The 13,873-nt window shown below is 42.6% G+C and overlaps 1 protein-coding gene across 1 annotated transcript in view; it reads left to right on the top strand.

Moving 5' to 3' along the window:
• Positions 1 to 13,873, top strand: part of ift172 (intraflagellar transport 172) — a 36,013-nt gene that overhangs the window by 11,991 nt on the left and 10,149 nt on the right. Inside the window, exons 17-32 of the mRNA XM_069172333.1 lie at positions 446 to 582; positions 1,867 to 1,974; positions 3,519 to 3,603; positions 4,100 to 4,192; positions 4,760 to 4,837; positions 5,760 to 6,008; positions 7,480 to 7,558; positions 7,696 to 7,816; positions 8,233 to 8,377; positions 10,229 to 10,318; positions 10,546 to 10,643; positions 10,842 to 10,977; positions 11,323 to 11,439; positions 11,677 to 11,819; positions 12,886 to 12,979; positions 13,124 to 13,188. Of these exons, the coding sequence (XP_069028434.1) occupies positions 446 to 582; positions 1,867 to 1,974; positions 3,519 to 3,603; positions 4,100 to 4,192; positions 4,760 to 4,837; positions 5,760 to 6,008; positions 7,480 to 7,558; positions 7,696 to 7,816; positions 8,233 to 8,377; positions 10,229 to 10,318; positions 10,546 to 10,643; positions 10,842 to 10,977; positions 11,323 to 11,439; positions 11,677 to 11,819; positions 12,886 to 12,979; positions 13,124 to 13,188 (1,838 nt within the window). The remainder of the gene's footprint in view (positions 1 to 445; positions 583 to 1,866; positions 1,975 to 3,518; positions 3,604 to 4,099; positions 4,193 to 4,759; positions 4,838 to 5,759; positions 6,009 to 7,479; positions 7,559 to 7,695; positions 7,817 to 8,232; positions 8,378 to 10,228; positions 10,319 to 10,545; positions 10,644 to 10,841; positions 10,978 to 11,322; positions 11,440 to 11,676; positions 11,820 to 12,885; positions 12,980 to 13,123; positions 13,189 to 13,873) is intronic.

The raw sequence follows: 13,873 nt of genomic DNA, 5'->3' as shown, positions 1-13,873 counted from the left end.
TTATGATGATGAGTTTTGGACCAAAATCAGCGGCGTACTCCTTTAAATCATCATGTCCTATGTATTTTTTATTTTTATTTTTTAAAGAAAAAGCTCCAAACCACACGTTTCCCTTTTTTTTTTTTTTGCTGCCCTCCAGCGTTGCGTCTCGGCGCTGCCGGTTAAATTCGCCGGGGTTTTTTCGGCGCTGCTGTCCTGCAGCAGTCGGTCGCCTCCGGCGGGGTTCAGAGGACCTGCCTGACTCACGGCTCGCTGGTGTTCTCATAAATAATACAGAAAAACTAAAAAAAAAGCAACAGGCGCTGCGGCCTCTCGGTGTTTTCGGCGAAGGGCACTGAGTAAAAAGAACAATATTTCCCTTTAGATTATATCGGCGTCGAAGTCTAAAGGGAGATTAACAGATTCCTCAGATCTGCGCAGAACTTCATGCATTTGTCTTCGTCAGGGAGACGTCGTGGATCTCGAGCGAGCCGACGGGAAGACGGACGTGATCGTGACGGAGGGCGTCAACGCGGTGACGTACACGCTGGACGAAGGCCTCATCGAGTTCGGCACGGCGGTCGACGACGAAGACTACGACAGGTGAGTCCAAAAAAAAAAAAATCGCCGACGTCCGCCGAGGCGCCAACGGGCCGAGCAGAAGGGACCAGATGTCCCTTTCATCCGGCAGCTTCCTCCGGCTCTCCTCGAGTGTTTCCTCGGCACTCAGAGCCCAGCTGGGAGATATAATCCGTCCCCACAGTGAAGCCTCCTCGTGTGATTCTAACTGACCTCTCTTATTTTGAAAGGGGAAGCGACTCGTTAGCTGCTGGAGGATCGTTTCGGTTTCTTGCATCTTCCGAGGACACTTTTTCTGCTTAAAAAAAGAGGGAAACCGCAGGTCCCGAAAAGTTATAAAAAGTAATGAATTCAGTTTCCTAATCTGTTTCCCTGAAGGCATTCAAAATTTCATTAAATTTTTTTTTTTTTTTTTTTAAATAAGTCTTGCCAAAACTCACTTTTCTCTCATTAGGAGTAAGATTTGTCTCAAAATCTTAAAATCTAGAAAACGTTGTAAAACTATAAAATAAATGTAGGAATCTTTCACAAAAACGTATCATAAAATCACTCAAAACAGACAAATTGATTTAATTTGATTAATCCATCAATTCTTTTCTGTTTTTTCTGCTGCTTATTCCACACCAGGTTGTATTAATTGAATTAATCATATATTTAGGAATTATTGTTATACGCTGCTGAGAAGTGCTAAAACAAAGGCCGTATGATGTTTATTATTATCATTTATTATATTTTTGGCCAGGAAAAGTTGAAAATACTATTAAATTGAATTTACTGTGGCATTACAAATGTCTTCAAAGATTTACATTTATCCTGTAAAAACTGTAAAATCACAAAGACTGACTGATCAAGCCCTTTTCTGTGACTTGGTAATATCATAAAATATTGAAAATGGTAATACAAAATGTATGAATTAATGTCATTTCGCAGTTTTTCTCGACGTCGAGGCCCATTTCGGCGGCTTCCTGCAGAGCCGATCTCTTCATTGTTCTTATAAATCGGTCCAATCAGCACATTTAGACTACAATAGTAAATGTTATTAGCAAATTTAGCTTCCGGCCGTACGCGGACGGAAAAACCTCCCGGTTCTCCTCGAGAGACTCTGCAGAGGGAACGTAGCGGACGGTCGGACGCCTCCGTCACAGTCTGAAGGACCTCAACCTTAAAGGACGAGATCTCGGAGTTACAAAAAACCAAAAACTACTTCACTGTGACTCAGAAAAGCATCATGTCAACCCTGAACAAGCCACAACTGTGTGTGTGTGTGTGTGTGTGTGTGTGTGTGTGTGTGTGTGTGTGTGTTTACAGAGCCACGGCATTCCTGGAGACTCTGGAGATGTCGCCAGAGACCGAAGCCATGTGGAAGACGCTCAGCAAGCTGGCTGTGGAGGCTCGCCAGCTGCACATCGCAGAAAGGTCAGAGACACACACACACACACACACACACACACACACACACACACACACACACACACACACACACACACACAATAAGCCCTTTAAAGCATACACTGCATGTAAAAGTGTTCGTAGCTTCCGGGTCTGACAAATGAGGCCGATGCAGAAGTGCCTCCAGCTGCAGTACCACCGAGTGCCACTAGAGGTCGACGCCGAAAAAGGCCTCCATTGACTCCCATTCAACTAAAAAAAAATTCAAAGTCAATGAATGTGTCCATCAGTTATCTCAGTGTTGGTCGTTAAAGTCACTCCTTCTTATTAGTTTTCTGGAGGTCCATTTGAAAATAATTCCTCATTAATCAAAAAAGAATTGGGGGCGTGTCTGTTTTGATTGACAGCCCCGTGGTGCAGTCAGGTTACAGCTATCGGTGGGCGGGGCGTAGCATCGTCGGGGTTTTTTCCAAATCACATCGAGTCAGATCCACCGCTAGCTCCTCCCCCCAGCAGCTCGTCCAAATATGGTCACGTACTATTTCTCTTTTACTTCCAGTTCGTACTGCAGCTCCCCTTAAAGACTTCGTACCGTCACGTGTCGTCTGTGTACAATCGGGACAAACTACTTCATCATAAAAATGCGCCTTGAACTTTGACCCACTTTGTCGCATATCCGTAACGATTTGGAACGATATGCCTCTTCTTCTTCTTCTTCTTCTTCTTCTTCTTCTTCTTCTTCTTCTTCTTCTTCCTTTTGTGGGCGGAGCTTCAGCGCCACCAAACCGTCTCGGCGGTTCAGTCGTCGGCCAAAATCCGAACTCGCGGCTTTTCGCAGCGGCCGTCCGCAAAACTACCCGACCTAATTACGTTTCCGTGTCCGTCTCCACCGTGACTGAGACTCGTCTTCCGGAGCTACAGTACGTGGAGACGCCTCGCGGCACCTTTCGTCACCTGAAATGAGGAAACTAACAGAAAACGGTTGCTTTTCTTTGACCTCAGAGGACGGTTTTTAATTTTTTTATTTTCTCTCTCTCTCTCTTTCCATTTTTTTTTTTTGATTTCTCTTGTTTCGCGAACGCTCTCCGATGTGAACCAGCCGTCATTAATAATGCACGCGCGTTCGTTAGGCGGCGGCTTTTGCATTTTGCATAAATCATGAAATGGGGGAGAAATAAGAAACATTTTTTTTCTGTGGATAATGTTAATGAGGGGGGGGGAGGCGAGAAAAGAAGAAGAAGGAGTTTTTCAACTTTTTTCTTTTTTACTTTCATGACTCATTAATCTGATGCAACTGTTCAGAGAGAGTCGGTAATAAAGGGACTCGTCAGGCTGCAGCTCATCTGAAGACTAATTAGACAAAAGCTTTAATTTATCCGAGTTCAGACAGCGACCGGCGTTTTTTGTTTCAGAGGCGACCGGCGTTTTTTTTTTTTTTTTTTTTTTTCCTTTCGTTGAATTAAAGATGTTTCTCTCTTTGTTTCATTGTTTTCTACGCGTGTCTCTCTCTTTTAATTGCTTACTTCCTGTTTGTTTTTTTCTTTTTTTTCCTTCCGCTCTTATTTTGAAAGGTGTTTCGCCGCGCTGGGTGACGTCTCGACCGTCCGGTTCCTCCACCAGACGAACCAGGTCGCCGACAAAGTGTCGCAGAAAATGGTGCGTTTCGTATCAGCAACACAGCAGTGAGGTTTCAAGGTTTTTTCTTCTTTTTTTTTGTGTAAATTAGCAGGGTTGTTTTTTTTTCAGGCACTGATATGTAATAACTTTTGATATTTTTGTGCCAAGAAAAAAAAAAAAAAAAAAAAAAAAAAAAAAAAAATCGCTGAATAATTCAACACTTTGCTTGAAAAGATTTATACTTTTGGAAACGCAAGCATTCAGACACGCAGAAGGCCCGAAAAACTCTCATGCTGGAATTTATATTAATGAAATTCATTTTGGGCCGAATATCTCTGATTACTTCTTTTGAAAAAAAAGAAAAAGAATTTGCAGCGTTTGCAAACCTTGAAATACCATAAAACTTTTCTGGTAGAGCACGTTTTCTCCCTGAAATTAGTTCTCAGCGGTGTGTGTGTGTGTGTGTGTGTGTGTGTGTGTGTGTGTGTGTGTGTGTGTGTGTGTGTGTGTGTGTGTGTGTGTGTGTCCTGATCAGGGAGACGATGGGACTTCCTTCTACCAGGTCCAGGCCCACGTGGCGATGCTGGATAAGAACTTTAAACTGGCTGAGGTGCACTACATGGAGCAGGTTTGGTGACTTAAAATCTGTTCTGATTGGTCAAATTCAGACATTTAATTTTACACATAGCAATAATTCATGATGCATTTCAGGGTCAGATTTAAAAAAAAATAAAAAAAACAAACACGATAAAAGTCAGTGTTTGAATCGTTTTCCCTTTTTGAAAGCCGTGCAATAAAAAAATACAATAACCTTCTGACCGTTTAACCGGCGGGTTGGAGGGACATGATTTAATGCACCAGAAGAAGATGAAAACAGACGGGACTCAAATGCACGACTCAAAAAGCAACAGGAAACGTTTAAAAGTCTTTTACTGGAGATTTAAATGCATTTAGTATATATATATATATATATATATATATATATATATAAAAAGATTAGATCGTAGAAATGAATTGCTGGTAAGAATAAAGATGAACTGATGCTTAGAGATGGAAACACACAAAAGGGAGGAAGTCGAGAGTCTGAAACAAGAGGAGGTGTTAGTTACAACAATAAAACACAAACTGAGCACATTATTTCCATATTTCTGCAGGATGAAGTCAAATGTTTCATTTTTATTTTATTTTTTTTCAGAACGCCATCGACGAAGCCATCGAGATGTACCAGGAGCTCCACATGTGGGACGACTGCATCGCCGTGGCTGAAGCCAAAGTAACACTATATCCACAATACGACGTCACATTACACAAAACAAGGACGTTTAAAGACACTCGATTCGCAAATCCAGACGACGGTCTCTTGAGTTTCTGAAGGTTTCGGATCCGTCAGTCGGTCCTCAAACTGATCCAGAATGACTCCGGATTTATTTAATCTTTCTGGTCTTTAGTCAGAAAACACAAATTACTGACCTGGAAAAGTCTTCATCAACTTTATGCTCTTTTATAACCTCACATGTAAACTGAAAAAGTGTATTTTAAGACTTTGTTCTTCAGTTTCAGTAATTCATCAGCTAACTGCCGTTTATTTTATTAAAGGTAGAAGTATTTGATGATGAAATGAATTGCTTTGTTTACAACGACACAGTAAACAAGACAGAAAAGATTTTGATAATAAAATGAATTGCTCGTTCAGAAAGTTAGCCGATTTTTTTTTTTCTTTTTGCCTTTCAGAGTTTAACAAGACACGTTTAAATTGTTTATTTTGATTTCAACCAACAGCTAAAAAAAAAAATATTCTGTTTCCAACGACAGTAAACAAATTAAAAAAGGTTTTGATAATACAATTAATTGCTTTTTCAGAAAGTTATCCACATTTTTTTGAAATTGTTTAACCTGTCAGAGTTCAAGAAGACACGTTCATGTTGTTTATTTTGATTCCAACCAAACGCTAAAAAAAAACAAATCCCAGACATATTCTGTTTACAACGACACGTAAACAAAACAGAAAAGTATTTCACAACACGATGAATTGCTCATTCAAAAAGTTATCCGAATCTTCGTTGAAATTTTTTTTGCCTTCGTTAAACAAGACAGGAAAAAAAAAAACAAAAAAAAAAAGCAGATCTAAATATCGGACATTTCTGCTTCATAAATTACTTAAACGATCGATTATAACATTCATTCTCTTGTCGCAGGGCCACCCGGAGCTGAACAGCCTGCGGGGGAACTACTACCGGTGGCTGACGGAGACCGGCCAGGACGAGAAGGCCGGCGAGGTGAAGGAGGGCGAGGGAGACTTCCAGGGAGCCATCAACCTCTACCTGAAGGCGGGGCTGCCGGCCAAGGCGGCGCGCCTCGCCATCGGCCGGCCGGAGATCGGCGGCAGCGGCGAGACCGTCGGCCGCATCGCCGCCAGCCTCATCAAAGGAGAGTTCTACGAGAGGGTGAGCGGAACCCGGCTTTTCTTTTTACCTCCCGTCTTCTTTTGAAAACCGCCTCTCCCCCTCCGCCGCGCCGCCGCTCCCTCTCCGCTCCCGAGGTATCGACGCCGGGACGACGGCGCTCTTTTGTTATTTCCAGTTTTTAATTTTTTTATTTTTACACTCGGGCTCGCTCCATCTGTCGGTTAGCTCTCTCTGTGTGTTTATTCGGGAGCCGTTTGTCTGAGAGCTCGCTTCTTCTCCTCCGGCCATCTGTGTTCGCGTAACAGGTGGAGGAAAAAAAAATCAATAAAAAAAAGAGGCTCGAAAAACAAAGACCGAAAAAAACAGAACCTCGGAGCGAACGTTGCCGCCGTGTAATGATGGTGTTCAGGTTTCTGCGGTTTAAAGTGGCGGGAAGTCGATACGGACCCTGGTGACGGTGGTTTAACGTGCAGCAGCCGTACAATAAGATGTTATTAGAATATTTAAGTCACGATATTATATTATTACGATATTTATGTCACAATATGATATTACAACGATATTTAAGTCATGATGCGATGTTTAAGTCCCGATTACGATATTATTATGATATTTCAGTTGCTATGCTTTATTTTTGTGATATTTAAGTCACGATATGATATTATTACGATATTTATGTCACTATGATATTATTACGATATTTAAGTCACGATATGATATTATTACGATATTTATGTCATGATGCGATGTTTAAGTCCCGATTACGATATTATTATGATATTTCAGTTGCTATGCTTTATTTTTGTGATATTTAAGTCACGATATGATATTATTACGATATTTATGTCACTATGATATTATTACGATATTTAAGTCACGATATGATATTATAATGATATTTAAGTCATGATGCGATGTTTAAGTCCCGATTACGATATTATTATGATATTTCAGTCACTATGCTTTATTCTTTATATTTAAGTCACATTACGATATTTAAGTCACGATATGATATGATTACGATATTTAAGTCAGGATGCATTATTTTTGTTATATACAAGTCCCGATACAATGTTGCGATATTTAAGTCTACATACGCTATTATTACACTATTTAAGTTAGGATTGAGTATTATTACAATTTTTAAGTCACGTTATGATTTCGTGATATTTAAGTCTCCATATGATACTATTGTAATATTTAAGTCATGATGCTTTATTTTTGGGATATTTAAGTGACAATACAATATTATCAAATTTGAGTCGTGATAATATTACAACGTTAAAGTCACGATACGATATTATTACTGTAGTCATGTCACGATACAATGTTATTACAATATTTAAGTCACAATATAAACTTATTGCGATATTTAAGTGGCGATATGATATTGCGAGATTCAAGTCATTACGCAACCTTAAGTCACGATATAAATATTTGATTTCCACCCTCTGTAAAATAGTTTTCGATTAAAAAGACAATAGATTCATGTCCCGTCTCTTTTACTCAGGCAGGAGATCTGTATGAGAAGATCAGGAACAACCAGAGAGCTCTGGAGTGCTACTGCAGAGGAGGTGCCTTCAGGAAAGGTAACATAGTTGTTAAAGAAATGAAGCGCGAGTCGGCCGTGAAGATGTTTCGACACCAGCCGGAGCCTCGAGCTGAGTTTTGGTATCCAGCAGACCAGTAAAGTAAAGTTTCTCTCTTCGCTGTGCTTTTCCCGTAGCGGTGGAGCTGGCTCGCCTCACCTTCCCCGCCGAGGTGGTGAAACTGGAGGAGGCCTGGGGAGACTACCTCGTCCAGCAGAAACAGATGGACGCCGCCATCAACCACTTCATTGAAGCGGGGTACGTGGTGGAGAGGAGCGAGGAGACACAGATGGAGAGGGAGGGAAGATGAAAAAAAAAACAACAACAACAATCCAACAGGGATGGCCAAAATTTCTTTAAAATCATCACCAGGACCACGACAGAGAGATGAGAGGAGATAACTTTAAATATGGCCGACAATAATACCAAATAAAGACAGGTAATCGGCGCCCAGATTTTTTTGGGGTTTTTTTTGTTTCCTCCGAGTTGAAAAATCTTCTGAGACTGAATTCTGACTCTGAAAGTCTCCACAGAAAACAAAAGCCAGTAAAGTTTTGAAGCAGTTCTCACCGAATTATGGAGCTTTGTCTTGAATCCGAGCGTCAACGACGCAAATCTAAACCTGATAAAAAAATTTGAAACATTTTTTTTAAACGTCTCATCTTCCTTCTCAGCTGCTCCCTCAAAGCGATCGAGGCGGCCATCATGGCGCGCCAGTGGAAGAAGGCCGTCCACATCCTGGAGATGCAGGAGGACTCGGCGGCGGGGAAATACTACGTGAAGATAGCTCAGCACTACGCCTCCATGCAGGACTATGAGGTGAGAGGAGGAGGAGGAGGAGGTACGGTAGATGAAGAAGTTGAAGAGATGTTCGATGGAAATCTCGATCCAAATCCAACACGCGTGTTGCGTAACAGCGGGAAGTGTGCGTGACTTCAGCGCTGGTATCCACGGGGGGAAAAGCTTTTCGCTGACTCGGGTACACGGAAGATTTTGGTGTCTTTGAGGCCTTGAATCTCCCGTTTTGGTTCAGGCACATCACACTCGTCGTCCTCGTATCCAGCAGCAGAACTGAAGAAGGTGAATCTACCGCCGTAGAAAGGCAGCGAAAAGAAAGAAAAAGAGACAGTTTTGTTTGAAGGTTGCGTGAAAACGCGTCTTCAAATGTTTTCCGATGTCGCGTTTGGCACGTTTTGTTTTTTTGTTTTTTTTGTGGAAGGTTTTGTTTTGTTTCGTCGCGATCACCCCGTTTTCTCTACCGGCCCGCGCGTCGGTCACTTTAACTCCTGTTGAAACACTCGCCCTCATAAGGAACGCCGTGTACGCCGGTTACCGCGGCGATGCGGCGAGGGTCAGCACACGACGACTCCGCAGGACGGGTGACGCGGAGACGCAGCCGGAGGGACGAAGGACACCGTGACATTTTAACCACCGGCAATTAATTCTCTGCACTTTCTCTGCAGTCACACACACACACACACACACACACACACACACACACACACACACACACACACACACACACACACACACACACACACACACACACAGAGGTCAGAGCCCAGTCCTCTGCGGACATCGTGGGCCTCATTTTGCTCCGGGCTGATTTGGCACCAATGACGAGTTCAGCGTTTGTGTAACAATAGTTTTAATAGTCATCTAAATACCCCCCACTCCCTCCCCCTCCCCCTCCCCCGCCATCCCGACCATAAAAAAAAAAAAAAAAACTCCAAAAAAGGATAACGAGAAAAAAAATCTGGTAGAAAATACAAAGAAGAGGAAGAGCGATGATGATGATGATGATGACGGTGCTGTGTGCTCGTTCTGATGAGCTCAGCTGAGCCAAAACAGCCTCCGCAACAACCGCCAGCCAGCTTCTGAAAATAGCAGCCTATTTCAATCCGATCGCTCCGCGGGCATATTCACAGAAAGTGATTAAGATAACAAGCTCTTTGCTCTCCCAACTTGTGGAGAAGTTGCAGGGAAAGTGAATAATTTCGGCGCAAACTCTCAAACGGTGAAGGAGGAACGTACCTATAGAGAGGAAGCATCGCTGAAGGGCGAACGAGCAGCCCGTCCATTTGTCAGACTGAAGGCGTTTTCCTTTGTTTTACCGGTTTATCTGATCTCTCCCCAATTCTTCCATTAACTCCCACACAATGAATCACGCCGCTGACTTGATGTTGTTGGTATCGACTTGTTCTGTAGAATAGAGCCCTTCGACGGTCGCCATCTTGGCGCCGCAGAGGAAGGGGGCGGGGCCACCGACGTAAAATAATTTTTTTCCAATTAACGTGTCCGAGGAAGCTGCCGCTCGTGGTCGGTGCAAAATTGAAAAGACAGATAGTTAGAAAAAACACAAAAAAAGGCGCATCCTGTAAATATAGAAATATAATAAATACGGAAACATTTGGAATAAGTAACAATATTGCACTTAAGTGAAATATTCACTTAAGAGCAAGAAAAAAAACCTGTTTTTAAATGTGTTTGTCTGTTAAGTCTGTTTATGCACGTGTTTGAAATGCCTTTTTTCCAGTGTATTTTTTTTATTTTTTATTTTTTTTTAATATACTTTCAGGTTGTCATTGAAAGTTTTTAAGTATAAATAATTTTGGGGTCTGATGTTGCATTTCCTGAGCGCACGCTTTTTTGCACTTCGATGGCCCGCAGGTGGCCGAGCAGCTGTTTGTGAAAGGCGGTCACATCAAAGACGCCATCGACATGTACACCGCGGCGGGACACTGGGAGGAGGCGCACAAGGTCAGTGTGGAGGTCGAGGAGCAGAGACTCAAACACCCGTCGCCCTCCTTAACACTCGTATCACAGAAAACTCTTCCTGTATTTATGCGTGTTTCCCTCCAAATATGAGATGAAGTGATGATTACAGCGGAGTAGTTTCCGCACCAGAGAGGAGTGGAAGTATAATGCAGAGAGGTTGACGAGGAGGTCGTTGTTTGGTGTGTGTGTGTGTGTGTGTGTGTGTACAGCTGGCGGTGGAGTGCATGACGGAGGAGGAGGTGATGGCGCTGTACATCAGCCGAGCTCAGGAGCTGGAGAGAGACGGGAAGTTCAAGGAGGCCGAGAGGTAAAGAGCAGTAATTTATCATCAAGTCGGAGAGCGACGACGTCCGAGTTCATCTCCGACCTTCATGACGGCGTGTTAACGAACGCTCTCCTCCGTGTGTGTGTGTGTGTGTGTGTGTGTGTGTGTGTGTGTGTGTGTGTGTGTGTGTGTGTGTGTGTGTGTGTGTGTGTGTGTGTGTGTGTGTGTGCGCGCCCGCAGGCTCTTTGCTGCGGTGAAGCAGCCCGACCTCGCCATCACCATGTACAAGAAGAACCGCATGTTCGACGACGTCATTCGTCTGGTGGCGAAGCATCACAACGACCTGCTGACGGAGACACACCTCCACCTGGCCAAGGTACGGAGACACACCTCCACCTGGCCAAGGTACGGAGACACACCTCCACCTGGCCAAGGTGCGGAGACACATTTCTCACCAAAGTTGAATGGAAGTCTACGGAGGCTTTTTTGGAGCCGACCTCTAGTGGCACTCGGTGGTATTGCAGCGTAAAGCGCCTAATTTTTCAGACCCGGAAGCTACGTCCACTTTTATATCCAGTCAATGTGTCACTTATTTACACATTTAAATGACACCTGCTTGTTTTTCCTGTTAAATTACTCGTAGAAGAGAAGAGAACTGACCGGTGGAACCTTAGTTCTAATCTCACTTTGATTCATGAATCCCTTTCGTGTCTTCGTGCAGGAGCTGGAGGCCGAGTCCAGGTTCTCGGAGGCCGAGTACCACTTCATGGAGGCCGAGGAGTGGAAGGCCGCCGTGCACATGTACCGAGTCAACGACATGTGGGAGGACGCTCACCGGGTACATTTTTTTACGTTTTGAAGTTAAAAAAAAATCACACAAAAAAACCAAATATATATATAAAATATCAAACCCGTACTTGTCAAACTTCATGTCAAAATTGTATTGAACTCACCTTATAATTATTTGACTGTTTGAACCTGTGCTACTTTGTTATAATTGACTTTACTGTGTGGCCTCTGTTTTACATTTATGAGTCCTATATAAACTGTGTGTGTGTGTGTGTGTGTACGTCAGGTGGCAAAGAGCCACGGTGGCGCCGGCGCCCAGAAGCAGGTGGCCTACCTGTGGGCCCGGAGTCTGGGAGGAGAGGCCGCCGTCAAGCTGCTCAACAAGTTCGGCCTGCTGGAGTACGCCATCGAGTCGGCGGCGAATAACTTGTGAGCGTCACCGCTACACGCAGAATTAAATTTAATTACACTAACTTGACATATTTAAAGGTCCCATATGTGATGAATTCAGATTTCTTTTCCTGGTTATAAAGCCGGTCTATAAATTACGTGAAAGTCTTAAAACACTTACTCCACTGAAAAAATGCACACAGTTCGTATTCAGCAACTGTGCTGTTTGGACCTCCGTGAGTTTGTGATGTCACAAACTCATGATTATGTCATATGTCCGGCCCCTCTACACGACTGAACTTTTATCTTTTTGAAAACCACCAAGCTATCAAGAGTATCAAGAGTTCAACAAGCTACTAGACCAAAGAAAGCCTGTGATTGGGCCTGGGCGTGTGTCACTCAGAACGAGCCAGCCAGTCAGAAGAGAGTGTCGTTGACATCAAGGCTCCTTAAAGGCACAGACACGAAACCGCCTTCTGTTGGTCCAGTTTCTTGAGCTTCTGTTTGACACGCGTCTCTTTTGTTCTGTCCAGTTTTTGAACCTCTGCTAGTTTGTGATGTCACAAACTCGTCATCAGCACGACCCACCTCCCAAAAGTTTTTGTTTTCTGTAAGAAAACACCGAGCGGTCTTTTTGATTTTTGGAGATGAATTTTGGTAATTAAAACCCACAAATATATCTGATTATAGATATTAAGACTGCAAAAAATTAAAAACACCAAAAAAAAGAGTAACATATTGGACCTTTAAAATCTGAAGAGAAAAATGTGAAAGCTTGTTGAGAGCTTTAAGACATTATTGCCACTAATTTAGAGGTTTTATTTGTTGTTCTGTTTGATAGGAGTTCCTGACAATAAACTTTTGTGAATTATTAAATAAAGTCTTACAGTCATGGAAGTCAGAGACCCATAAAAAGGTAGAATTGTTGTGGGTTTTCTTGGCTAAAATATATCAAGGTAAAAGCACGAGTAGGCAATAATTACACCAGCGCACGTGCTAGCTTTTATTAGCTATTTATTAAGACATACTCTAATGCCTTCCATCTGTCTATAAGTATATAAACGCGGCTTTAATTTCACGCTCTGCTTCCTCGTCTTCTCTCCAGCTCGTTCGACTTCGCCTTCGACTTGGCCCGGCTCTCGTGTAAGGAAAAGATTCCCGAGATCCACCTCAAGCACGCCATCTACCTGGAAGACGAGGTAAATCCACGTATCCACGCACGCGACCAAAAAAAAAAAACGTTACCGGATACCGTACGCACGTGAATACCGGAAAAAACAACAACTTTGCCTTGTAAAGTTTGTGTCGTAAATCCTGACTTCTGTCCCGGCCTGATCTTTCAGGGAAAGTTTCCCGAAGCCGAGGTGGAGTTCATCAAAGCAGGAAAACCCAAAGAGGCCGTATTCATGTGAGTAGCGGACGTTTTTCTTATTCTACTTACGTACTTTTACTTTGATACCATTTTCAGTGCAGGACTTTTACTTGTAATTAAGTATTTCTTACTTTAATAAAACATCTGAATACTTCCTCCACTTCTGATATAAATACACGATATATATATATATATATATATATATATATATATATATATATATATATATATAAATACTGATGTTGATGGAGGTTTTGTAGAGTTAATTTAATTCCACCGCTCGAGTATTTAACTCAACAGTTTGTACTGAAATGCTGCTCACTTAATTATTCAGTGATCTCAAAGCTTTTTTTGTTTGTTTTATTGATTTCCAATCCTTTAGGGAGCCTCTGCTTTTAAGTTCATTTCAGGAAACTAGGAAACTCAGCTCATTTAAATTCAATTCAATTTTATTTATATAGCGCCAAGTCACAACAAGTTATTTCATGGCACATAACACATTTAAAGTCCTTACAGCAGAACTTTACAACATTTATACAGAGAAACCCAACAATTGAACAATTCCCACATCAGCTCGGAGGGGAAAAAAAACAAAAAAACAAAAAAACAGAGGGAAGGAAAAACTCCCTTTTACAAGGAAGAAAAACCTCCAACAGAACCGGGCTCAGAGGTGGGCGGAGCTTCTGCCTCGACCGGTTGGTGGTGAGAGCGGAGAGCAGAG

This window comes from Embiotoca jacksoni, unplaced genomic scaffold, assembly GCF_022577435.1.
Source record: "Embiotoca jacksoni isolate LCO1_2020_lvr unplaced genomic scaffold, fEmbJac1.0.p SCAF_52, whole genome shotgun sequence".
In the NCBI taxonomy this organism is placed as follows: domain Eukaryota; kingdom Metazoa; phylum Chordata; class Actinopteri; family Embiotocidae; genus Embiotoca; species Embiotoca jacksoni.
The sequence above is the reverse complement of the archived record's forward strand: the minus strand, read 5'-3'. Positions and strand labels throughout refer to the sequence as shown.